This window comes from Cygnus atratus, chromosome 4 (assembly GCF_013377495.2).
Source record: "Cygnus atratus isolate AKBS03 ecotype Queensland, Australia chromosome 4, CAtr_DNAZoo_HiC_assembly, whole genome shotgun sequence".
NCBI classification, from domain to species: Eukaryota; Metazoa; Chordata; class Aves; order Anseriformes; family Anatidae; genus Cygnus; species Cygnus atratus.
In genome coordinates this window covers 14620742-14646728 of record NC_066365.1, presented here as the reverse complement: position 1 = coordinate 14646728, position 25987 = coordinate 14620742, and the positions used below count along the sequence as shown (strand labels likewise).

The following is a 25987-nucleotide window of genomic DNA, read 5'->3' as shown; positions in this document are numbered from 1 at the left end:
AGGTACTCAGTCTTCACTTACTGCCTTTCTAATATGAACAAAATCTTGGTGCCGGGGAAACGAAAGAGAAAAGTCTCTAACTTTGATAGGGCCAGCATGAACTTTTAAATGCTGCGATTTGGACAATGCTGACCTAGTTGAAATGTGGGAGCTGAGACAGGGCAGTGGTGGAGGTATTTTGACAAGCTTACCTACCCACAGCACAGTGAAATGGAGGAGGTGCTGCAAAGTCACCCCTTAACTTTGCTGCTTGTGCAGCTACCAGGCTCAATTTTGTCTTTATTCACTTACCTGGAGGCAGTCTCCTCGAGGGCTCTTGGCTCCAGTGAGGAACTGAATATACCTCCAGCAATTAATTTCTGATTATTTTTTTTATTTTTTCAGGAAGATGAAGTGAGAGTGACAACTAGGGCTCTGCTGAGCAAAACTCAGTGACAACTTTCCCCAAACCACCTGTCAACGCAGGATTCAAAGCTGTGCTCTAGTGGCAGCCTCCCAAAGGCAGAATACACCTGCAAATCACCTTTTGCCTGTCAGGTATGTACCGGTTTCACTACCAAGTTTGCGGTGTTTGTGTTTTCCTGGATGGGGACAACCATGCACTGGGGTCTGGTACAGACGGGAACAACATTGTCTTTGCCCTTAAATCGCAGGTTCCCCGGTTTGCGACCCCCCGGTGTGACTGGGGCCGGCTGCACCCCCGAGGCTGAGGTGAAAGGTGCGGGGGGGGGAATACAACAACCCCACGACCCCCTCGGGCAGCCCGGGACGCGGTACGGGAGAGGCGTGCGGGTGCCCCCGCGGGCCCGCCATTTCAGGGTCCCCCTCAGGGCGGCGGGCTCCGGTCCCGCGCGGGGAAGGCGGTGGCGGGTCCGCCCCGTCAGGGGCGTCTCCGCGGCGGCGGCGGCAGCTCGGGGCCGCCTCCCCCGTCCCCGCCCCCGGTTCCCCAGTCGCGCCGGCGGCTGGACGGGAGCGGAGCGGAGCGGAGCCGCGCTGCCAGCCCGCCCCGTCCCATCCCGTCCCGAGCCCGCCCGACCCGAGCGGGGCAGCGCCGGGGAGGGAGGGGAAGGGGTCGGGGGGGGGGAAACATCCGCGGCCCCATGCGCTGAGGGGCGGCGGGATGGGGCTGCGGGGCGGTGGCGGCTGGGCCGGCCGTGCCGGGGCGCCGGCTCCCGCCTGGACGTGCCTGCTGCTGTGCGCAGCGCTCCGGAGCCTGCTGGCCAGCCCCGGCAGCGAGGGTGAGCGGGGCCGGGCCGTCGGGGGTGGAGGGCGATGGCGGTGCCGAGCCGGGGGAAGGGCTGGCACGGGCGGCTTCGCACAGGTGCATGGAGCCGGGGGGCGTTTTGTAGGGTTGCAGCTGCTGTTTTTTTTTTTTTTTTCTGGGGGGGGGGGGGCTTGCACGGGTGTCTCGGCATGGCTCCGTGGGCTCGGGGGCCGCAGTGCGCTCCCTCGGTGCCTTCAAACCCGGTGCCGGTGGTGGGGACCCAGCGCCGTGGTGGTGCTGAGCCACCAGCCAAAAACGTGTGTTCAGCTTTCTTGCCTGGCACGGGCACTTGCAGGCTTTCAAATCGGACTTCTCTTTTTCCCCTCTACCTGTTTTGGGCACTGCCTGAATCTTTGTAATATATATATTTTGCATTTATGGCAGGCCGTAAGGTGGAAGCAATGGATGGGGAAGTTGAGCATCCTGAAAGGATGCTGCTTGCTCATAGCAGGCTGTGGGTTTTTCTTTGCGATGCACTGTAATTATTTGTGAAACTCCTTCAGAGGGAGGACGTACGCAGGAAAATGGTAGCCAGAATCTCAGAGATGTGGCCTGAGGTGACCAGCGAGCTGCAATTTGTTTCAGAGAGCGCAAACGATGCGGGTCGTGGCTTAAAAAAAGTAAAGGGAGGGGAAAATGCTGCTCTTCTGCGTGCGGAGATGCCGAGCGTTCAGGAAACGCACTGATTTGGGCAGGAATGGGAATGGCTTTGGCTTCGCCTCAGGGTGAGATAGAGGTGGGCCCAATCCTTCTGCCCCCATGCGGTTTCGGGTGATTTCACCCGTGGGAGCGATTGCTGGGGAGGCTGCTTGGGGCAGCCTCTTCCCATCGCTCACCTGCCTCTTCACCGTCCTGCACCTTCTCCTGCTCCCAGACACGGTGCCGAGAGGCTGAAGGATGCTCGGAGCCCCGTCTCGGGCACCCTTTCCAGTTGTTTGGAAAATCCAGATGATACTGCCCAAGTCAACGGGACCGTTCCCTGAGTGTAGAGGTGCCTCTGCGCTAGCGGGCAGGCGGCATACATAGGAAGCAGGGCTGGAAACAATTAATGAAACTGCTGAGCAAACTGGTTTAGTAGCATCTTTACAGGGAGGTTGCAGGGAAATATTTCAGTGATGATTAGCAGCATGAGCGTTTGCTTCACGGTCTCTCTCCTCCTGTTTTTCTGACTGCCGCTCTCTAATTTCTGTCTATTCAGTAAATGCAAAGCTAAAAACCCTGCTGGTAGGGGGGGGGTCTGACTGTGGACCTGAACTTGCTCGATAACTGCTGTCCTTTGCTGCTAGGAGATTTATTTGTAAACAAGCATTATTTGACAAGTGCTTCTCGCAGCATGTCTCCTTTGCCAATTACTACCGAGCTTCTCTGCTTCTGGGAACGGCTCACCCTGCAGTATGTGAATACGACTGCATGAGAAAGAAACCTCAGACGCTGAAGTCAGCCTGCCTCGCCGTATGCCACTGATGCTTGTCGCTGATTTGGGTTTGAAAAGTTCAAACCCAGGCTGCTTTTAGGTCCATAGAGAGAGATCCTCCCCTGGGGTCAGTTGTCACGTTCAGCTGGTTGGAAACTTTACTTGTGCTTGGATGGAGGTAGCCATCTCAAAACTGTGAATATTTTTAAAAGTTGTCTTGGTTTTCGTGGGTCTTGTTGTGAGCCCTCATCTTATTCGCCGTGGTTAAAAAACACCTAGCTGATAACTTGTGCTGTATTGGTACGTAACACATGTAGTTGCATAGAGGATGGTAAATTCTCATAATTACTATTTTCTTACGCTCTGTGTCACATTTATTTCTCTAAATCTTACTGTAGTACACAGTGACATTGTAGGATAAGATATGTACAGTTAACAATTCACAGTGCCTGAATTTTTGTTTTACCCTCTAGTGGAGAGAGACTTAGGGGAAAGCACTCTAAAAAATCTAGGTTAAGATTTGGAGGGGAGAAAAGTAAATTCAGTGTTTGGGTTCCGTAGCATGGAAATAGCTTTTGGAAAGCACAGCTGAGTTTCAGAAGCTTCTGCCATTTTTATGGGGAAGTATCGAGTGCCTAGCCTATATTGTAAATGTTAGATATCTCCAGTTATAGATTTTAGAATATACATTGGGGAAACTGAATTGAATTTCTGCCACGTTTCTCTATGAAAGGGAAATAAAAGCAATTTTTATTTCAGTTGCCTTTTCTCAGACTATGTATCAAAAGCAAAATGTGCCTTGAAGGATGAATGCTCAGTGCTATTTCATGTTCCAGGTATTGTTTAGCCATTATTTGTAACTCTTCAGCAGAGTTCATTAATTAGAATCAGTTTTCCTTCTTCCCTTTGACTGTTTTTTTTTTTTTAACAAATTCAGAAATTTGTCGCCATGAAAATATTCCAAAGTGTACTATGAAAATATTGCAGAATTTTGAAACGCCAGAATTTCACGAGGGGTTTATTACTTTCAAATGCATCGCCAATGAAAATGTGCAGGGAACTGCTGCCTTCCAGTTACCATCGCGTTTGATCAAACATTTCCTTGAGCAGAAATAAATTGCGTTTGGATGTTGTGATAACAATCAGAAATACATTGCTTCAGACGGGGAGGGGGGAAACACTGTTGATACTGCAATTACCTAAGCTGTATATTTATGGGAGCCTTGTAATTTTGAAGTGACAGCGTGTAAACCCAAATAGATTTCCTGTGTGGGCTGTATCTCTTTTCTTTTTTTTTTATTCCTGCTGGCAGCAACTTCTGACCTGTCACAGGCACAAGAGACAGCCCTGGAATATCTGAACGGGTTTCCTACACCTCCTTTGGTTTAAAAATGCACGTTTTAAATCATTCTGTTGGAAATGCCAGGGCTTGGGAAGTGGCTTTTGTAAATTATTTAGGTAAAACACAGAATGAACGAAGGAGTTGTCTAAAGACCCCTAGCACCAGCCCCAACTTCAGCATGATTTGTTACACGTCACCCGTGGGTTTGGTTTGGTTTGCAGCTCCCATTTGGAAATCACCCAGATGACCTTAGAAAGTGTCATGTGGGCAAATTTTTAAAAAGAATGGAGTACATTTTTAAAAGAATGGGGTACATTACATCTTCTGATTTCTTGTAACAGAGTAACTCAACAACATGCGAGCATAATTGTCATTAAAATTGTCATTAAATAAAAAGGAATATTTAATTTCAGGGCTTTTGAGGAGGCAGCGCTGTTACAACGGTATATTATGAAAGCAGATGAAAAGAAATACAGTTTCAAATAATGGCTGTGACTTAGACAAAGGTGAGGAAGGCAAAGAAAATGTGACTTTGTAATATGTGTTGCATTTGTTTCAGGGACTTGAGCTGAAGAATAGCCTTCTGCTCTTAAGCTCCTGCATTCAATCCTCCTCCTCTGAATTCTTGTGGGAATTTTTGAAGCTTGGTTTGTCTTAATGTATCATTTTAAATTTGAATAAATGAATACAATTAAAGGGGTGGGTCTGGTACAGGCAAACATAGAGGAAGGTTATAATTTGCAGATTATTCATGGCAGAGCATGGAATGAGCCTACATGTTTTAAGTATGTTGACTCAAGCGTGTTTTGTTTTGTGGCAATGTATCATTTCTGTCATGGAACACCACATAAATGCCTATTTAGGTACAACAATGTTTATTGTTAGTCAGCGAATGAAGTCCCTTTTCAAGGAGTATTTCACGTGTTTAGTAGATGTAGGTGTGAAGATACTCCTCATTTTCCTATCAGTCTATTTCAATTAGCCTAATGCTTTGGGTAGAAATAAATGAGACATTTTCAATGTTTCTCCTACTGGCTTGGCTTCATGTGCTTCAACTATTGTATTTTTTGTGATTCTGTAGGTCCTGAGTACTGCCAGCATGCAGTTGAGTATGCAGAATTGTTCATCTTGGACGCATTTCAGCCCGTCAGCAGTGTTTTATAAGGACTTTTTGAGGAGGGATTTGTTCTTTTTGTGTGTTGGAACCATCCCTTATACACTTACCGTAACGTTAGTGTGTAGCCTTGGTGCTGTACACCTATTTTACTCATAGGAGTAATCCCATTAACTTTTAAATTTACTGCAGTGGAATTACTGGAATGGGAGGGACAGCTCATGTCTAATGGTCTTTTTGGGATCAGGATGATGTGATGTATGGCTTTTCAAGAGGTTCAGAATGGCTCTGTCATGATTTTATAATGGAAACTGCTATCCTTTTGACAGTAAAAACAGCATTTGAAACACAGCACTTTCTAGTACATGACTAAAAGCATTGCTGCCTAATGACACATGTTGAAAAAAAGGGAAATAAACAATAGCAAAAATTGACTTCAATATAGTACCTATTTCTTTTTGAGGCATATTTTAAAAATTGTAATAAATAGTGGAAAACAAGCAAGCTGTCTTAAACGGAGCAACTGACAGACCGTCAGCTTATAGCATGGTAAATGTTTGACACCATAATTTGATGTATAAAGCAGCTATTTGCAAATCAATTTACAGATGGATAAACTGACAGGTACCATGGGGGAAGGAGAACAGCTAGTGGGCTTGTCTGACAGCTTCTTCCCCCTCCTCCGTGATCTCTCCCACAGTTACCTAACGTTTTTGGCTCCAACGCGCCGTCCATCTCCACGTCTGCTCTTCTGTTGCTGTGAAATAAGAAAGCAAAATCTCACCCGTAACAAAATGTTTGTTTGCAGTAAATACACAATGCTTTTTGTAGCAAGCCATGAGAGGGAAGGTAGGAGCAGGATTTTGTAAAATCTTCCAGAAATTGTAAAGCCAGGACAGTTCGTTATATGGTGCCTTGCTCTCTGATCTAGCTACTTTTACGCTTTATTGTCCTGAGGATTTCCATGTTGCTTCTGCAGAAATCCTTATTTCCATCATGTGCTGAGCTACGGCGGAGTCCCCAGCCCGAGAAAGAGCAGCAGGAATCACTCAGCTGAGCAGTGGTGCTGGGTGCTGTTGTATTTGGGGTCTGGAATGGAAGTGGGGCTGTTGTTACCCCCAGGCTTCCTGGCTTGGAGTTGAAAGCAAGCTTTTAGTGAGTGCTCTATTGTTTTGGTGAATAGAGGTGAGCTTTAGCCATAGCTAAGGGATGTCAGAGAATTGAGACTCTGCCTCAAAAGAAGAAAGCCATTTTTTTTTTTTTTCAAGGGCAGAATGGGATGTTAAAAAAAAAAAAAAAAGCACAAACTTCATTTTTGTAGAAGTAGTGAATTTCTGTTACCAAGTGCTCACTTCTGTGGAAGAAAACATTTCATGCAGCTTTTCAGTGGGTACTCAGACTGCTATCCGTTAAAAAGGCTTAAAAAAGAAGTAGAAAAAAACTTTGTGCTTATAGTAAAACATCTTTTCCTGTCATAAGGGTGCCCTCCTCACAGACCATAAGGATTAGTGAGCTGTGGGGCCTGATTTCAGCCTGAGTGAGCTGGCACTGGAAATATGTCTTTACTCAGTATTGATAAATATAGAAAAAAATAATGTTAAAAAGTTAATGATTGTGCTGGAATGAGCAATTTTTATTATTTTTTGCAAAACTCATTTTCTTTGATCGCTTCAGTAAAATTGCTGTGCATTTTAAATTAGCATTCTTTTTTTCTTTGAAAATATGTTTTGTACTTAAGATGTCTCTTTTTTTTTCTTTTTTTTTTTTTTTTTTTGGCACAAACAGAGCTGAGAGATGAATTGCCCTCTGCTTGTGTCGTGCATGTCCCTCACCTCCTCTCTGGCTGGCAGGACACGGAGGTGACAGGTTTTGCTGAAGTGCAGGCCTTTGGTGCCCCAGTAGCTTTTCCAGCCAGCTGTATCGGCAGACTCGAGCACCGGCTCTCAGCAGCTTAGGTCCGTAGGGATTTGTTACCCTTTTAGTTGTCTTTTTGACCTGTTATTCTCTTTTACAGTCTCAGCTCTGGTATTTGCTGTGGCTGTGGCTGGTGCGGTATCTGAGTCTCTCCGAAGGCTTAATGCGCTTATCCTGGTGGAGGTAGGAAGCAATTATCCCTCTCTCCTGCGAGGAAGCTGGTCAGGAGGGGACAGGAGCACGGCCTTGCAGCACTCGACTTCTGGGTTCAGGAGGGGTCATGGGGTGGCTGCTTGCAGAGGTCTGATGGCATGTTGCCTGCTGTGGGTGAGGGCGCTGTGCTGCGCGTGAGCACAGCTGTCCTGCCTCTGCTCTTTGGAAATAGGACTAAATGTGCTTTGGGACAGAAAAAAGTGTGCTGGGGCTTCAGCACATCCTGTGGCAGTCTTGCTGTGGATGCAGTAATGGTATTTGAGTTGTGCAGGAGGTCCGCGAGGAGGACTTTGGCCAGGTTGAGCTGCTCAGGTGGCCATGAGCTGGATGGATGGGAGAGCTCTCCTGGAGGAGGTGAGGTAGCAGGTAGTGTCATGGGGAACACCTCTGTGAGCAGGTCTGGCAGCTCTGAGGGTTACGGGGTAATTCCTGTCCCTCGAGCTCCTGAGCATCATCATGGTTGAGGTTGCGTGCTCCTGGGCAGAGCAAGCTGTGCCTGGGGGTGTGCGTGGAGAGGAAACAGGCTTACTCAGAGAGGTTAAGAGCTAGGTTTAGGAGGCCAAGCAGGTATTTTCAGATGTGCAGTGTGAAATTCAGGCATGTAAATCCCTTGGGATTTACCCTAGGTCACCCGGGGAGCCAGTAGAAGAGAAAGCAGGACCCTGGGGTTGCAGGCTTTTGTGCCAGCTACTACATTGAGGTGTGGTGGGCAGCACCGAAGTGTTTTGTGAAATGTTAACTCCTAGGTTCTCTAATTCAGATCGCTTATTGTAAGGAGGAATTCAGAACAACAAGTTTGAACTTCATAGCTCCCTGAGGGGGTAGAGAAACATTTGGGAGTAAATTAGTTATTCAGGATCAGTAATGTGCATTTCATGATGTTTCTGGGTGGACTTCTGTCATTTTCTGACTGCTTTGCATGTGCCAAAACAGTGAAACTATTTGAAATTATCTGCATATTTGCCTTTAAGTTAATTTCTCCAGAATCTAGTCATTTCGGTTAACCCATCTTTGCTCTGCTAATGTTCAAACACAATTTCTTCCTAAAATGTGTTGGCAGTGTGCTCTTCCCACTAGCAGCCTCTGCCCTTTTCTGAAACAGAAGGGATAAACTGTCAGCCCCCTGAAAAGCCAATAGATCATCTTAAACATTTTTTTGCTCCCGAATGCTATCTAAGCATTATGTCAGTTCCTTTTTTTCTACTTGAGCGAACTCAGTGGCAGCAGAGTAGTCATTATTGTCAACAGCAAGGCTTTATTGGTGCCGGACAGTGAGGTCTTGCAAGTCCACTGGTAGTGAAAGCTGACAGCCTTGACAACTCTGGATGTGCCTGGTGAGTTTCTTTCCCTTTGCTGAGTTTAGTTATAAGTGTAACAGGATTGATGCCTGTGCCTTGGAGGACCCCTTTTGAGGACAGAGCTCAGATTGCCTTTAGCTGGTGGTGTGCTGATTTAGGGAAGAACACGAGGGCGCGTTTCAGCGCTGCCAGCAGGTGGTTTGACTGCATTGGGAATCTGTTGGGATTTTAGGCCTTCATTTGTGTGCTTAATAAGGTGCTTGCTTTAAAAGGAGGGTCTCAGGGAAACAGGTTGTGTCCTTCAGCCACTTACAGATACCTTGGTAGTGGCTGGAGACCCGGGGTCTGCAGGCAGCACTGGTATTTTCTTGCTCCAGAGAGCTACCAGTGTGTCTGTACAATGTTGTTTCCAGGGGATCTCATGAGTGGGGCTGGGAAAACTTCACTGACTCTCTCTTTCTTCACACTGAATAATTCCTTTTCAATTAAAGAGCGATTTTGGTGGGAATAGAAGAGTTTGCCATTTAAAAAAAGGCATACCATACCGGAAGTTTCCAGGCACTTTGGAGTCAAATAAATCATCTTTCTGACCACTTCTGTTAAGTATGGTGGAAGGAATAAATGACTGCCTCTTGTCTTGAGAGCAAATCCTCGTAAGGGGAAAAAAAATGGTACTTTTCTGTTTGTTTTACTGGGTCCAGTTATGAAGTGAGCCTCTGGTCCCACACCCAGGTGCTATGGCCACTGTTGTGCCTGTGGAAAAAATGCAGCCAACCCAAAGAGCTTTGACCAAGGGCAATATTGCCCCCCTTCTAAACAGTATGCACAAACAGAAATTACAGACGTGATGCAAAAAACACTGGGTAAAATTTCCTGGCCAGTGTTATGATTGCAGTTGTCCGTCTGGCCTTAAAAACCTATGAATCTGCGATGTAGATTCGAGCGTTTTGGCACTTGCTATAAAAGGGAATCATGAGAAAACTAAAAGCAGAACTAAGCCAACATAATAAAATATAAATCTGCAGTTAATATTAGTTTGCGAGTTCATTAAGTAGTGTATTTTTTCTTCCTCCAGTGGGCTATAAATAATAGGTACTGCTACAGCTTGCACTCCACTCTAGCTTGGTTTCCACTGATGGAAATGTTTCCGAGGCTCTTGCCTGCTTATTTTTTGTCTCAACTCAGTGTAGCTAATTAATACAAAACATCTGCTTCCTGATGGCTTTGATTTCTTTCAGGAGTTTTATTTATTCATTTGTTTTTGCTTTCTTGGATTGTTTTTGACTGTCACTTGTTGGAGTGCCTTGGATTTATACTTTTTGAAGAAATACTTGGCACAACAGGGAAAGCAGTTGGGAAACGAATGGCAACAATACCGCGATAAAAGCGGCGAAGATTGATGAAGCAGAAAAACTTTGACTCATGATGATGGAGAGTCCTTTGCAGTTGGCATGTCTTGGTAATGTGAACTCCAGGAGCACGGGAGGAAGGACGGGGAGGTACGCAGCAGCAGGAGAAAGCAGCTCAGGTAGAGGTGATGTGTTTGGCAGCCGTGCCCCTGCCTTGGGCTCAGGGAGAGAGGAGAGCAGAGGCAGCAGGCTGGGTGGGAAGGCTGCGATGCCTGGAGGGCTGTGCAGAGGAGGCCAGGAGCTGCAGGGTGTAGGAGCCTTGAGGATGCAGGAGCACTCACTTGATTCGCACCTTTTTTCATGCAGGAGTTCAGACCCAGGTTACTGAAAACAGTGCTTGGATTCCTGTTGAATTAATAACAAATGTATTAAAGCACGGTTTTGTTTCAGTTTCTTATAACCAAAACGTTTTCATTCAAGTGTTTTTCTTTAAGAACATGCTAGTTATGAAATCATGCGATGTTTTGAAATATTTATTCAAGCTCTAAGTGAAGGTTTCTTTACTCCCGTTCATGTTGTGATGGGGTATCGATTTGGTCAAAGATACTTTCTTCTTTTTACTGTAGTTTTATTTCAGTGAAATAATAATAATAAAAAAACATATGGCTTTATGGCTTCAAGATGTAAAATCTATCAGTTCATGCTATCTTGACCATTCTGCCTGTTCTAGGATGATTTGGCATGAATAACTTCACTAGGGTATGCCTCATGGTTAACTCTTGCTTGCAAGTGGTGCAGATGTAAAAGGATTTATTGGAAATCAGCTCAAAGACTTGCAGCCCAGAAGGATCGAGTCTTTGGTATGCCTGCAGAGACTTTTCCCCAGGTTGAGCCACGAACACTTTCCTGGTGGATCCTTGGATGCCAACACGGCATGAAGATGTGTGGCTGGCAGGATCACGAGCACTCAGTGTTTTATCCTGGCGGTTGGGGGATTTTTCTTTTTCAGGTTGTTTTCTTTCCCTGCTTGAAACTGGAGCAGAGGAATTGAAGCTGCTTCCGCCGATCCAGAGCCAGAGGAGCCCTTCCACTTAGGTGCTGTGACCAGAAGTCCATGAACTGGTGGCTTCAACTCCAGCCGCGGTGCTGTCGTGGTAGACCTGCCCTGCTTTCAGCTGTGCAATCTGGTGCTGCCACGTGGCTCCGTGTCTTAGGTGGCAGCATCAGCTGGGATGCTGTGCCATGTGGGCAGATGCGTTGGCTTAGGTCAGCATTAAATGCTGTCGGCTCTGGCGTTTCTTGTGCTTCCTTCCAGCCACAATCCTCGTGTCGTCATGGTGAAGCTGCTAAATGCCTGTGGTATGAGTGCGACGAGGACATGTGAGTAAAAAGTCAGATCCAATCGCCTGTTAGGGATCCGTGAGTGAAAAAACACTGTTAATTCACCAGCTAGAGTTCAGGGCAAAGGTTTAGCTCGCTTCTGATTTTATTCCAACTTGATTGCTCACCCGTAGTAAGCAGCCTGTCTGAGAACAAGAGTGTATGCAAATTCCCCTGGCTATTATTCTGTATTAAAAAAAAAAAAAAAAAAAAAAAGGAAGAAGAAAAAAAGGCTGTGGTATGACTTTAGACTTAATCATCATTTATCCTACCCTGAAGGCATGGAAGTTAATGATGATATAGATCTGTGCGGTTTTGTGTTCCCCTTGACTGAGCATTAGAAATAATTAGGGCTTGTGGGATGGATGCACTGCCGGTAGAGATGAGCAAAAAACATTTTTTGAATGTATGCATGTGGCTTCTGCAAGCGCTCTGGCAGAGATACAGGTGCTAAGTGTGCTTATGGGCTCTGAGGTTTCTCGCTCGTTGAGACACATCTAGCTGATGCCAAGGAGAAAGGAAGTGGGAATAAATGAGTTCTGTTATTCTGGAGGTTTTTAAGGTTATGGGGCAGACAGAGTCACTAGCAGTTTCTGGAGAGACTTCTTCAGTGGGATGAGCTTGCCTGCATCCCCAGGGCTGCTGAGAACAGGTTTGGGTTATGCCTGTGGGGTATCTGTAGCACTGGGGCTGGCCCAGGGCTCCTGAGCTGTGCAGGAGCTGGCGTTGGACTTCCTAAAATACGTAAACCGTAAGCATGTAGCTGGAGGTTATCTTGAGCTACCACCTCCTGTGGTCAGCTATTAGACAGCAATGGCCAAGTGTGTGCTGCTAGTTGTCTTGGGTTTGATGGGGAAGAACTGCTTCTGCTGCTCCTGAGACCCCTAGTCCTTTTTTTCCACTTTTTGTGGTTGAAACCGGAGAGATTCAGCTTTTTTATTCCAGTGCAGAACGGCTTCCCAGGTAGCCATATGGTAAGTGGTGCAAGCATCTCGTTGTGATGGCAGCAGCTCTTCTATAAATCCTCTGCTAAAACAGTGCCTTCCACGTGGTAGCTATGTGCTTAGCTACCATTTGCCTGCTGTTTCTCTCCCAGCCTGGCCAATCTGCAGTTTTTAAAGGTAAACCAGTTCAGCAGCAGCAAGGTTTCCAGCAGCGCTGTACCCCTGTGCACGGAGCTGCTGCAGCATCGGAGCAGGGTCACCAGGGCTCCGGCCTGGTGCCCCTCTGAATTAGGGTGGATTTGGGAGCTGGCAGTACTGCGGGTGAATCGAGGATTTGCCAGAGATGGCTGGGTGGGGTGCTGATGGGGAAAAGGCAGCTGCCTCGTACCTGGATGGAGCAGTGGTGATTTCTGTTTGTTTATACGGGAATTTTGGGGATTCTGAAAGCAAAACGTTTCCATCTTTGCTGACGATTTTGCATAACTACTAGCTAAATAAGCTCCTCAGCAGATCGATACGGTGCAGTATTTTAGAGGATATGCTGTGAAGGCAACTCTGGGAAGAAGCCCACGGGGCAGCCAGGGAGTCTGCTGTGACTGCAACAGCCCCTCGGAGCCATCTGAATTATCCTGGGAGCCTTGCAGGTCTCCAGACACAGGGAGAGCTTCAAGTCACTGGCGGCTTTTGTTTTCCTGGCATGTGAATTTGGGCTCCTGTGCTGTGCCCGTCAAAAGGTCTATCTCATCCCTTCCTATTTGTCTTGCTCTATTTAGGATCCTGTTGGGAAAAAAAGAGAAGAAATGCCTCTTTTCTAACTGGAGATTTAGTATTCAGCGCCGTCGGCTGACTCACCGACAGAAGAATTTCCAATGACTGGAGTTAGAGCTGAATGGGTTGTGTTATCTTTTCATATGCAGAAAATTAGTTTGAAATTGAAGTTAATAACAGCGATTTAAAAATTGTCATTGATAGAAAGATAATTCAATATTTAGTTTTCTCATGTTCTTTTTATGATCTGATGTTTGAATAAAAGCACTTTTTCTGCTTCTTTTCTTAATTAGCATGTCATGAAGAACTTTGTGGCGTCAAACATACCATCTAATTACATTCATTAGCAGCATCTTCGGGACAAGTTTTAATTAAGTTGTACAATGTAGATCAATACTTGTTTTGCATCCATTGCAACTTAGGACAGGAATATACTGCTCTGCATGGTTTAATTACAGTGACTGTAATAGAAGGAATTTGGGTATCCTGCCATTTTGTTGGCAGCAGCAGTCCTTTCCCCTCCTTTTTGAAATGCATGTATATTATGGGACGTGTTGTTTGTGTCCTGCTTTAAAGAATATTTTAAGATCGCCCCTGTTATCCCATTAAAAAGGAGAAAGCGCAGTATGATTTAGGAGCAGCTGGGTATTGATGTTTCTCCTGCTCCAGCTGAAGTCAAATTAATGAACCTGAACCTTCAGGAGGGGAAGAGCTGGCTGTTACGGGGTGACATCTGGAATGGGAGATGATAGCAATACTTTTACATCGCTTAGACTGCGGGGTGGAAAGCCACCTGATTTTGTTTCCTTATTTTGAACAGACTTCAGTAAAATCCCCGAGTGTTGTTTCAACTGGATGTCCTCTAATTTGGTAGCATTGTGAGCCCCCAGCTGTGTTTTCTGTTTTAGAAGCAGTACCAGACATGGCAGAACATCTACGTGCCCTGTGATAGCATGATGTATTCATAATTGCATCCACTGCAAATATCTAGATAAACAAATATTTTACAAGTGTTTGATGCCAGGGCTGAGGACTAATTTTGCTGCCTCAGTGCTGCCTTCTGGGCTGGTTTTGCATACAATGGGCACAAAGTTGTCAGCTTTCCATGTAATACAATGATTAAGAACAACTTGATTCTGATAACTTTGTTTTTTCAAGCTAGATCTGTTGTCCAATCTTTTTTTTTCTTTTTTTAATTCTCCTTAACATTTGAAAGGAGCATGCTTTTTATTTTGGTATAATGTACTTCGTGTTTTATTACTTTTGCCCCTACGTATATAATACGGTTTGCTATTAAATCCTTATGCTTCTATACATTTAGGTCTTTGACTCATCAGGGGAAAAAGGCACTTTGAAGCAGAATGCTAATTACAGGAACTCAATCGGCGTGTTTGTATTATAGCGAGCAGGTACCCTGCAAATAGTGTAATTATGATGTCTGAAGAACTCAGTGGGCGACATTTTAATGTCTATGGTGATTGCAGCAGGACGACCTGGGCTGGTGTGAGGGTCTGTATGCCTGGCGTTTGCACCGGTGTGTGTTTGGCTGTGCAGAGACAGCCAGTAAACCTTGTAAGAGTTCCAGGGAAGAGGATTGATATTCCCATTCTTTATACCTGTACAGACATACCGTTTCTCTACCAATTTTCCAGTACCTACTTAAATGGTTTAATTTCTAAAGGAGCGTGTAACATCCTCTACTCATTTCAAGCTTATTCTCGGGGTAGCTCATCACAGGCTTGAAGGTCTTGAAAGTCTGATTTTGAAAACCTCTGATGGGATTTTTAAAGAATACATACAGTGGAGACCATGAACTGAAGAGTTGGGGAAATTGGTTCCTTTTCAGGAGGAACATGGGTTCAAAATGTGAGTTTGTGTTATGCAGACAACTATGCTGTTGGAAGCACGTGTTGTAGTTCAAAGGAATTTGTGTGCTTTTATAGTAGAAAGTTCCTCCTAGATTGAGGTTCTGTGTAACAGCTGTGGATTCAGTCTGTTTTTTAACTTGGAGTCTGTTTTTTAACTTGGAGATTTAAAGCCCTGGGTAAAAGAGATGACACTGGGAAGCTCAGCACAAAAAGCTGCTATAGTTTTCCTCAGCTGAATTGTGTATGGATTTATTTTTTAATTATTTCACACTTTGTACTCAAGTACTGAGTATTTCAGGCAATATGAGGGAAAATATTGTAAACTTGGGAATAATTTATTGCTCTTTAATGTGACTTGTTTGCTGATTGCTTACCTGACTTAACAGAGCCACACTGCATTTTTGGGTGGAAAAGATGATGATCCCTTGGATATGTTACAATGAAGTTGTCAAGACTTAGAAAAATTTGCGAGGGAAAGAAAATAGTGTACTATTGCCATAGAAAATACTCTGAAAGTTGAATCCACAATAGCTAGGATGCCCTGCACATTGTTTCTCGTTTTGTTTTTGTCTTAAAGGCCTCATTATGTTAAAGACTACCGCCATAAAAGAAGAAATGTGTGTGTATAAGCCTTGATGTATTGAATTTGTGTGTACCTGTATACTGTAGGTCTTGTATATAGTTGTTCCCCTCCCCAAAAGACCAGATCACAAGAACTTAAATCTGGATCTTGCAGAAGTTCAGAGCGTGTGCAGCTTTGTTTCATGGGTAGATCTCAAAGGGTATGACTTCATTGTTAGCGGAGTTATTGTCTTGTTGTTCTGCTTCACAAAGAATCCAACTTCCATGGTTAATTATAAACAGCCTGTTTACCATAGCCACCCAAATCTTGAAATGTTTACTGAAATTTGTAACCCATACATCTTCCTTAACATTTTTTTCTTATTTACAGTGAATTTACTGGACTCACGCACAGTGATGGGGGATCTAGGATGGATAGCCTACCCAAAAAATGGGGTAAGTCCGTTGTTGTTTACTTTTTCACCCAAATTATACTAATCGTTTCCATTCGGAAAGTATACTACTGGGCTTCAAAATTCCCTGGAGTGATTTGTTGGCAATGGAATGAAAAAAAAAACACAACAAAACACATGACAACACACTGTGACTGGAAAAATGGAGCTGTGTGGCTGGGGGATTGATTTATTTATGCAGTAGAGCCAGTCACAAGTATTAAAATAAATCATGAGTCAGCGCCCTCGCTCCTCCCCTCACCAAAAAAGCCATGAGGTTATTTACATTTTTTTAAGTGATAAATTCTGATTCTTGAGCTTTTGGGGCGCAACAGTTTTCTGCAAGTTTTCTTCTGAAACAGAGTCTGGAGCATTACTGTTCTCTTCAAACAGAGCTGTTCAGAAATACTTCTAAGGCTCCAGATAAAGTTCTGGCAGCTGACAGCACTGGAACAGGAGGTGAGCTTTAAGCACCTTGAAGAGCCTGTGTCCCTTCCTTTAATTGTACTGCAGGCTGAAGGAACCTGGCCTCCTAATTTGATACCTGAAATAAATACAGAGCTGAGGTGTGTTAATACTCTTGGCCTGACTGAATCGTGTGAGCGGTCGTTGCTGTGAATTTTGGCCTTGGTTTGACTGGGGCATCTTGAGGCTCTGATGTATCGGAGAGCTTTGATAGTCTTGCAAGGTTGGTTTCTGCAAAATGTGGAGTGTTCCTGTCAATTTCTAGGAGCCATGAGCACTGTGACGTGAGAAAGCATCCTGAGATAGAAATGCTGCACAGCTGTGCCCTCCAACAAAGCAGCTTTCAGGAATGTGGTATTGTAAGATTTTAGACACTGGCTGAAATGGGCCGCAGAATTGTCTTGCACTCTAGTTCGATTGTCATAAAAATGGTGGCAGTGTTTATATAAAGCACAGTCAACCTCATGCATTTATACTACAGAGCAAATTCAAATCTGGCTTTTTCTATATTTTGTGTAGATAAGAGTAGAAATGGCAGCCTCACTCAGACAAGCTGCGTGCTTGCAGGCCCTGGTTATGCCAGGAATGTAAAAGCACGTGGGGAGCTTAGTTCATCCTGAATTTGGTTCAAGATCTAAGCCTGTTGCGGTTGGAGTCTTTAGCGATATTTTTTTCTCTTGATTTAAAGATGAGAACTAAACTTGCTCCCCTTGCATGTGTGAGCATTGGAATAACAGTTCCAGATGTGCTGGCAGAGCAGTATGTTGGCATCTTATCACACTGCAAAGATCCTGATGTCCACTTCTTAATGTCTGCGTTTTCCCTTTTGAATACTTACCTCAGTATTTTTCCTAGGGTGTAAAGCAGTTGCTGCCTCCAAGCGTCCTTACAGGGATATCAGTAGAGAAATATCTTCTGAACACTTCAGGACTGGTTATCTGGGTCTGTATGTGTAGATGAGTAAATGAAAAGCTAAATATCCTATCTACAAGCCTCAGTTGTTTTTTCATTATTTAGAGAAACTTTTCTTTATTTACCAGCTCAGTTTCCAAACAGCACCTGGAAGTATACTCATGAATGCCAAATTAATGGTTACTGACTCAATAGGGAGGATTTTTCTCCTTAATTTAACTTCCACAAATACAAAGTGAATCAGGCAGTTGGTTTTTGAGTTTCCAGAAATCTCTTCTTAATCTTCTTTGTTTTCATGGGACGTCATAAAAATCCATGAGCTTAGCCCGGTTGTTTCTTTTGGCCTAACATATTTGCAGTATTTTACAGGTACTGAAAAAGACTTTCCAGGCCTAATTCTTTAACCCCCTTATCTGCTCTGCAGTCAGCTGTTCTGCAGCCATACTGTTGTGCGCTTGACAATTTTAAGATCTACCTTGTGTAAATACTTAACTCTTATTTCACTATTTGAATTAGGAAAGGAGAGGGGAGCTTTGGGATTAGAGATAATGTAGGCTGTTTTTCGAAGTATTCTCAAACAAATTTATCTCAGGACATCTTACAGAAATGTTGGAAGGTCTGTCTATCTGTACTGTTCCCTATGAAGGAAAGGAGCGGAAATCTTGTAGTGTGTAATGCTTTGCAGTACTCCTAGGTGTGGAAACGCAGACCACGTACAGATGCGTGGTATTTTGTATTTCCTGTAGAGTCTGTTCACATAAAGTATTTGGTAGCAATTTCAATAATGATATCGCTCCAGCTGGAGATACATTAGCTTTTGAAGCAGCCTTCACCTCTGTTGCTACTTTTCCACTTGTTTTTTATTATGAATATTGAGGAAATTTAGTCTTTGTCCTAGAACCACATCTGTTAGGAGACTGCACGAGGAGCTCACTTTCATTAAAGAAAGTAAGCATTTAGACTTGGTAGTTTTGTGGAAATGCTTCGGAGAGGTTTTCAGTACATCACAGAGGCTCAAGGGGGAAAGTTTTGAGAATAATTTCCCTATTTATTCTTTAAAAAAAAAAAAGGTAAACAGTTGGGTGAGGAGGTCCAGCCGTACCAAATGAAGTTGTTTTTGGCAGATCCTTTGTAGTAGGTGTCATATTCTAAATTTGTTGTAGCTGTATGCCATGGTAGTTCATGTGTATTGAAGCTGTAAGTCATTCCATGCTCCAGAGAGATCCAGCTGCACTCATTTAGCCCGTTGTTCACCTTGTATTTGCTGAACGCAAGGCGAAAAATGCGCTCTCTACCTTAGGAAATGAAAGTAGTGGTAGGAGAAGGAGACCAATGCTCCAGCCTGGATACAAATTAGGCTTTAGAGGTACGCCTGTTTCATAGCTCTAATTCCAAATAAAGCACCTCCGCTGCTTTAGTCTCTACGAGATGAGACCTTGGTCTGCCATAAAACTGGGTGTACCAGCTTATCTTTGGGATAATGGGTTTTAGGGGAAAGGATAGAAGCACTTCAGGGTTGTCTCTGCAGAGCTTTGCCTAGCTAGATGCTTATTTGGAACAGATTTTGGCAGTATCCAATATTCTTTCAGCCTTGCCGTTTTTCATTTTTCCTATACTCATGGAAGGTAAGAAAAATCTCTCTTCATACAGATGGAGCATTGAGAGGCCAGTGGGAATGAAATATGCAGTGGCCAAGCAGGGGTAGAAATGACGTCTCCTGGCGTGAGGATCCAGATGTTGTGCAGGCGAAGGTGCTTCTTTCTGCTGTTTCGCCACAAAGAATTAATGAATCCTGGTAGTTTGTTTTTCTTGTTACCCCAGGATGGCTTTCCTGGCAGTGTGCGGTTCAGCAGTCATGTGTGGCTCTTAAACTTGCTGTTATATCTGTTAAAGCTCGAGTAAAGTCCTCGTAAGGTCAGTGCAGCAGTGGAACTCAGAAAAGAGACCTTCTCCCTGCCAGTTGGATGTGGTCGGTGTGGAAATGCCACCCCTTTCACAGCTTGTGAGTTGGGAATGTATCCGAAGGGACAGCTCCCACTTGGATCTGCAGCTGGAGTAAGTTTGCTTTAATCTGAAGGTGGTTATTGGAATTACCACGGGCTCTATCAGAAAAGCCTGGCCTCCTCTTTATTAAAACCCCTGCCTGTACAGAAGGCCTGCAGAGCCTCTGTTACCTCCAGACTAATTCCTGGAGTGCTGCATAGTGTTATCAACATTGGGCATATTAGAGGCTTGCATGCATTATGTGCGGCTGGGACAAAAAATGGCTCTTCCCTACAGAAACTGCTTGTATTTGCCTGTGCCAAATGTATTCTTTATCATAGGGAGACTAATAGAAGTAGGAGGTGCTGTGAGAGAAATAGTTGGGTCAGATCAGACAGCGGTTGCAGGCTGAATCGCTGCGTTACCTCCCTTGATTTGGCAGGAGGCTCTGTGTGATGGATGCATTTGGGCTCCCCGCAAAGCCATAGCAGGGGTGGAAGCTACAAAGAGCTCTGTGTAAACCTGTGCTCTTCAGTCTCGCTCTGACCAGGTAAAAGCACAGCCACTTTTAACAATAACCGGATAATTGCAAAAGTTGCTGATTAAAATAAATGCTGTTTTCACTGGCTTGATTTAGCAATTACGTCTGATGTGTTTCAGTGGCCATGGTAGTGCTGATTTACTTGTTCCAGACCCTGGCTCCTTTCAGGGTTTATTTTTCAAAATTATTTCTTCACAACGTTGGAGCGCTATTTTCTTTCCAAATTGGAGCACCTCATACCTGCTTTACTTCTGTACTTTATTCCCATCTCTTCCACCTCACGTTGATTTTCTCGAACTTCCTGTGGCACAGAGCAGGAAAGCCTCCATGCTCCTTGGAACATTGGCTGTGTGCTGTGCCTCACTGCACAGCTCCACGTTCTGGGCTTTTTTAGGCTCAGACACGAAAATAAACATGCGCTGAGGAATCTTGTCCTGCGGAGATGTTAGAGGATGATGGGATCACTCAATTCTTTATTCATTGCAGAAAATGAGAGCGCTAGCTGACTTGCTGCATGTGAATTGCAAGAGGGAAAGCGATTGCCCCCGCTTTTGGTGCTCAGTAAGGACAAATCCTGGAAGCAGGGGGAGTGAATTCAAACGGTTTGATTCTCCAAGTTATTGTTTTTTTCTGCAGGACTTCAGTAGGTTTGGTTCTTTATTTATTTTGGCGAGGGGTGGGTAGGGGCGAGCATTTCTGGCTTGTCCTTTTGAGGACGGGTACCCTAGGGTGCCTCTTTGAAGTTAAAAATAACGGCGCTTTAGATTACTCGGCATGGCTTGCGAATAGGTTCATGTTTTTTCTCTGTCGATCTTGGTTCAGATAGAGATTTTAGGCAGGAATCCTGGATTGGAGGCAGTGTTTGCCCTCGGGGTTAGAAATAAAATAAAGGGGGAGGGATAGGGGGAACGGGAGGAGAAGGATTCTTGGCACCATTGAGCTGTGTCGTGTAGCTGTGATTATAATTGGCATTTTCAGGGCAGTACTTCTGGCAGCCCGTGTTTTCTCCTGCAAATGCCGCCGCTCGGCTGTGACCAGTGTGGAAGAGGAAGCAGAGGGATATGCTCACATGGCAAGAATACATTTCATACTGCAGCAGGGAGCATACTAGAGATAAAAGTAGGACCTGAGTAGGTGAAAAGATACAAAACCCTGCAATTTGGCTATTTATTTGCACATACTTTTGAGCGCACACGGATTAGTGAGAAACACGGTCTGCATCTGTGAATTATTTGAAGCAAACTGGGTAATCCAGCTAAGCTGATTCGGGTGAAATTTGATGAGAAGTACTTCGTACTGGTCCAGCTTTGGGGCAGATGTGGGGTTTCCTTCCCAGGAGGTCTCTAATAGCAGGTCAGACTGTCATTTCTCATACTCTTGACAAGCAGAGTTGATCTCTTCTGGAGGAGCAGACCAGATAATTTGTTTTGCCCTCTTCTAGCCCTGCATACAAACTGTTGTAGATTGGAATCCTCTCCTAACTCTATCTGGGGTAAGGTCTCCTTTTGCATTTCTGATCTCTTGGTTTTTTTTTCTTGCCCTGCTTACAAACATTGCATTGTACTCATCCAACACCCTGTATTTAAGACCAGCTTTTCTGATGCCTGTAAGAGATCACCTATGCTTTGTAGCTTCTTTTAAGGTAGAGTACCTCATGCTGTAGAACAGTTTTCATTGAACATCCTCACCATTTTATTTTTGTCCTTTCCCTTATCTTTCCCATCTGAAGTTAAATCTTCTCACTCCATTTGAGCGTGCTCTTAAATTTGTTGTCCTGGACTCTTGTCTACCTGCCCTTTGGTTTGTACACTGTTGACATCAATCAAGCCTTCATTTGGTAGCAGCATCTGGCAAGGCATAGGTCTTATTAGAGGAGCTCTAAAATGCCTGGAATACTCTGAAGTACTGTAAAATAAATTAATACGTACAAGATTAAGAATAAAGCAAATCTTTATCTCTGTTAGAACTGTGTTACTAGAATTATACGTTACTATCCTGGTCTTGAAAATCTACCACAGAAGAAATGAAGGTTGATCCTTCAGTGTATCTTTTTGTAAATACAGTTGTCTGCATTAGGCTCATCTGGCAAACAATAATCTCCTTTCATGCTAAAAAGTCTTTTTTTTATTTCTCCAGTGTCTAAGAATTACATTTGGGGATAAGAGCTTTGAAGAGCTTTATCTTCTAATACCATTGTTTTCTCTGTTACTTTTTTGCCAGTTCCAGAAATATTGGTATCCAACAGCTAGGAACCATACAATTAAAATGTATAAACATAGTGCTGTCATGAAGAATCTGAAATTTTGTAGAATAAAATATCATTACGGAATACATGTGCCACAGCCCAGGGTTTATAAAACATGCATTAGGATTTTATAGCTTATGTTGATGAATTTGTGCTATGTTACTTATGCTACTTACTACTTCATATCCTAAATATATATTTATATATAAATCACTGGAGTACTTACAGTGTAATCACATAATCTGTTTATATGACTTAAAATGCAGTGGCCTTGGTCTTGTCCCCTTTGACTGCATATATTTTTATTTAGATTAATGTTTTTTTTTTTTTTTTTTTTTTTGGAAAATAAATTCAGGATCGCAATCTTGTATTTTATTTAGTGTTCTTTTTATAATGGAGGAAAGTTAGTTTTCTTTTCATATTGCTCATTCAGGAAAGCCAGCTCAAAAAAGCATGAAATAGAATGAATGCTGACTTCAGGGGAAAAAAAAAAAAGCATGGTAAATTTTAGTCTAGAAGGCGAACATTTTAGAGTGCAGAATTCCTGAAAATAGCGTGTTAAAATGGGAGATGCTATTTTGTCTTCATGGCTAGTGGTGGCCTTGTGTATCGGACAGTGAAAGATGACAATAAAAATTAGAGGGCTTTTTGAAGGCCAATCAGCTACCTTAAAACAAAGGAAACTTCAGGATAGATTTTTGATTGACTTCTGTATAACTACAAACTCCTGGTGTGTGGCTATTCAAGAAACAGTTCAGCAGCCAAACGTGTAAGACTGTTCAAGCAAACTTACTTCTATTTTCAAGCTATTTAATGGGAAAGGCCAGGATTTTCAGAGATTGAAAATGGCAGCTATCGTGCATGTTGTTTGCTTGACCTGGTTGCAGAAATGGATGTTTTTAAGTTTCTGTAGCCTATGCACACGCATACAAAAGAGGAGGGTGGGACTGGGTTTTTAGCCAGCAAGAGAAAATGCTGGTATTTTAGTTGGAAGCTCTTTTTACCTCAAAATATTTTGGTTTCATACCGTCTTAATTTATGTTAGACTTGTTGATTTTGGGGGGAAAAAAAAGCATGCTGAGCTGTATTATCTAGTGTGTTTCACTAAAGCAGTCAGTAATCATGAGGCCTGTTGGTTTTAATGTTGAAAGTACTGTGGCAAAATCACTGTTCCTTATTTTTATTTCAAGGTAGCTTATTGCAACCACGTCAGTGACGTAGAAAAGTGTTGGGAGTGAACGAGACTTGCATCTTGCAGGGTTTCATCTTCACCTTTTCAGACCTACCCCTGGATGATCTTCATGACTTGTAAGCGGTAATGCAGGGACAAGTTGCCAGATAGCTGCAAGTGGTCAGAATCAGTCCTGGGGCTGGGTAGGCAGCAGGCATTCCCAGTTGTTTCAGCATGCCTCTGCAGAGGGAGGATGAGGAATTGCCTGCTGAGCAGGGCAGCTCCCAGAAGAGGGGCAGCAGTGGGGATGTGTGGAGGTGGCTTTCTAAAAACTGCAGCTGCCAGACCAGGCTGAAACACCCCCAGTGGAGCCCTTGATTCACCTCCTTTTGATGCTTTCCAAGAAAGCAAGCAGCAGTAGATAGCTGGCTTTTGCCACAACGCTTTGTGCATTTGACATGTCTGTTCCTGCTTATGTCTATGCTGTGTTGATTATTCCAGCAAGTGCCAGGGCACTGCTTTGATTATATTAAATTCTTGATTTAATAAAATTTCACTGGTAGAGAAAATCAAGTTGTTCTTTGTATTATGGAAGAGATGTTTAAATTGTTAGAGAAATTACCAATTTTTAAAGCTTGGCTTCACTTCGGGAGTGTGCATCTTATTGACTATGAACTACCTGTATGTTGAAACACAGTAAATACTGTCCTGTAGGTTTGTTACTGTGCTCAAGTAAGATAAACCAGAAGCTTGTGAAGCCGTGTGCTTTCTATGGATAATTACCCTCCTTGGGATGCTTTTCTTCTGTAGTGTCAAAGGTGAGAATTCTTGGCTTTGAAGCAGGGGCAGGATTGAGTCCTTGTGCTGCAAAAGTTCTCGATAGACTTAAGCAAAAATGTTTTGGGGCCAGTGACCTGGCTCTCATCCTTGAAGGTCTTCCAGTAATATTATTTACCCATAACGTCGACAGGCCCGTAATGCTGTGCAGCAGATCCAGCTGGCAGGAGATAGCACAGAGTATGTCTTAATGTGATTTGAGATGTTGGTGGGCACTTAATCTATTTGCAGTCCTGTTCCGCTTGCGAGGAAGAGCTGCAGGCTCGATATTACTCAGCTTAGCTCTTCTCCTGTCTCTCCTTGGGCTGCGAGCTAGTCGAATGATCTGTGAGTGAGGGTTTGAGAATGGGGAGTGGGAGAGGAGGTGTTAACAGGACTTCGGTGTAACTTAAATATTGATTTATTGAAAGCGGTCTTACAGAATTCATTGATTTGTAGGTGTTTGATTTTCTCTGATACATGAAGTGCATGGGCTGCTCTTCGGGAGCAGTCCTGCTACGATGATGAAATCCCACAGCCGCATCCGTACCCATCAGATACCAAGCGGGGTGGGAAAATTGCCTCCTTCTGGAAAGAGGGAGTTAAGCTAGTTATGTCTTCTTCCAGCTTCAGAAGAACTAGCACTTTTTCCTGTGCTGGCAGCCTTTTTCATTGGGACCTTTGGTTTTTTTTTGTTAGCTGTTTTTGCGGGTTGTCTTTGCATATTCAGTCTCCAAACTCCTGGTGCTGACACTGTGATGCTCCAGGTTTCTTGCTGGAGCCTGGGAGTTATTCCTGAAGTTAATCGCTTGAAGTTTAGAGGGCCATCAAAGCGCTGCTGTGTATGGCATCCAGCATTGCTTGCACCTTCTTCAGCTGACAGTAAAGGACAGCAAAAATGTGGCCCTTGGTCTTCTGTTCAGAAACCTTGGGGGTGTTCAATTTTGTTTCATTAGTTTTATTTTCCTCAAAAAGTGGGAAGGTGCACGCTTAAGAGTTCTTTGCCTTGTTTTCAAACCTCCAAACTGTTTGTGACTGGGCAGCTGTTGGAGCTCCATGCAAAACATAATTTTAAGTGCTGTTAGGAATTGTAGGGCATGCACTAACTGTTTTAGTTGATTGCAATGCAAATGTATAGTAAGCCTGTAAATCGTAGCCGGTGTTGTGATTACAAATCATTACAATAATGTGAGATTATTCAGTTTATTGCAAATACTTCTAGACTACACAATTAAAGTCATAACCACAAGTATAATCCTGTGAGATAAAGTCACTTCATTATACAGTCTCCTTCTGGTTTACTGTTTGCTTTATTTTGATGCCAGATTGAATAACTGTAGTTAACTTTAGTGGCAGCACCTCTCTTTTTTTGGCTCTGCTAAGTCTGGAGTTTATTGTACATCATTAAAACAAGCTTATTAATATTACATATTTTATATATTATGAATATTATATACTAATGTATGTTACATATAATATGAATAGTATATAATAATGCTGTATGTTAATATACAATAACAATATACAAATAATATTAATATTAAATACAGTAGTTGGGCAAAGCCCTGATGATTTCAGTTCTAGTACTGAGAAAATCAACCTAAAATGATACAAGTAGTTTTAGAAAAGAATTGCTGATGATCATGCCTATCTCAATAGATGTTTTGTCAGATGATCAGAAAATACAAGACTTGCAGTCACTGGTACCTGGTGGTAGGTGGCAGGGTGGGTGACTGAGACCAGGTCAGTGGGTGCAGCCAGCCTGCTGCAGAGATGCAGTGTGGCAGAGTTTATAAAGCCACTGAGCAGGAACAGAGTGAATAATTAATTCGGAAATGGATTTCAGGCCAGATCAAACCTTGTTGCACAGCTTCAGATACTCGTCTCCTTTCTTATACAGTACTTTTTCCCCCCAGCACATTACAATTCTTGTTTCCAGTGTAAAGAAAACCCAAGTGGGCTAAGGGGTTGCT

General features: G+C 43.6%; 1 protein-coding gene across 2 annotated transcripts in view; it reads left to right on the top strand.

Annotated features, from left to right (window-relative positions):
- Window positions 1-1130: 1130 nt before the first annotated feature.
- The window catches only part of EPHA5 (EPH receptor A5), a 199444-nt gene continuing 174587 nt past the window's right edge, over window positions 1131-25987 (top strand). Inside the window, exons 1-2 of one of the 2 annotated variants that reach the window (XM_035541390.2) lie at window positions 1131-1238; window positions 15821-15885. In XM_035541390.2, coding sequence (XP_035397283.1) covers window positions 15847-15885 — 39 coding nt within the window. In that variant the 5' untranslated portion in view covers window positions 1131-1238; window positions 15821-15846. Of the gene's footprint in view, window positions 1239-15820; window positions 15886-17206; window positions 17289-25987 lie in introns of those variants that run through there. The other variant, XM_035541419.2, reaches the window with a different exon arrangement.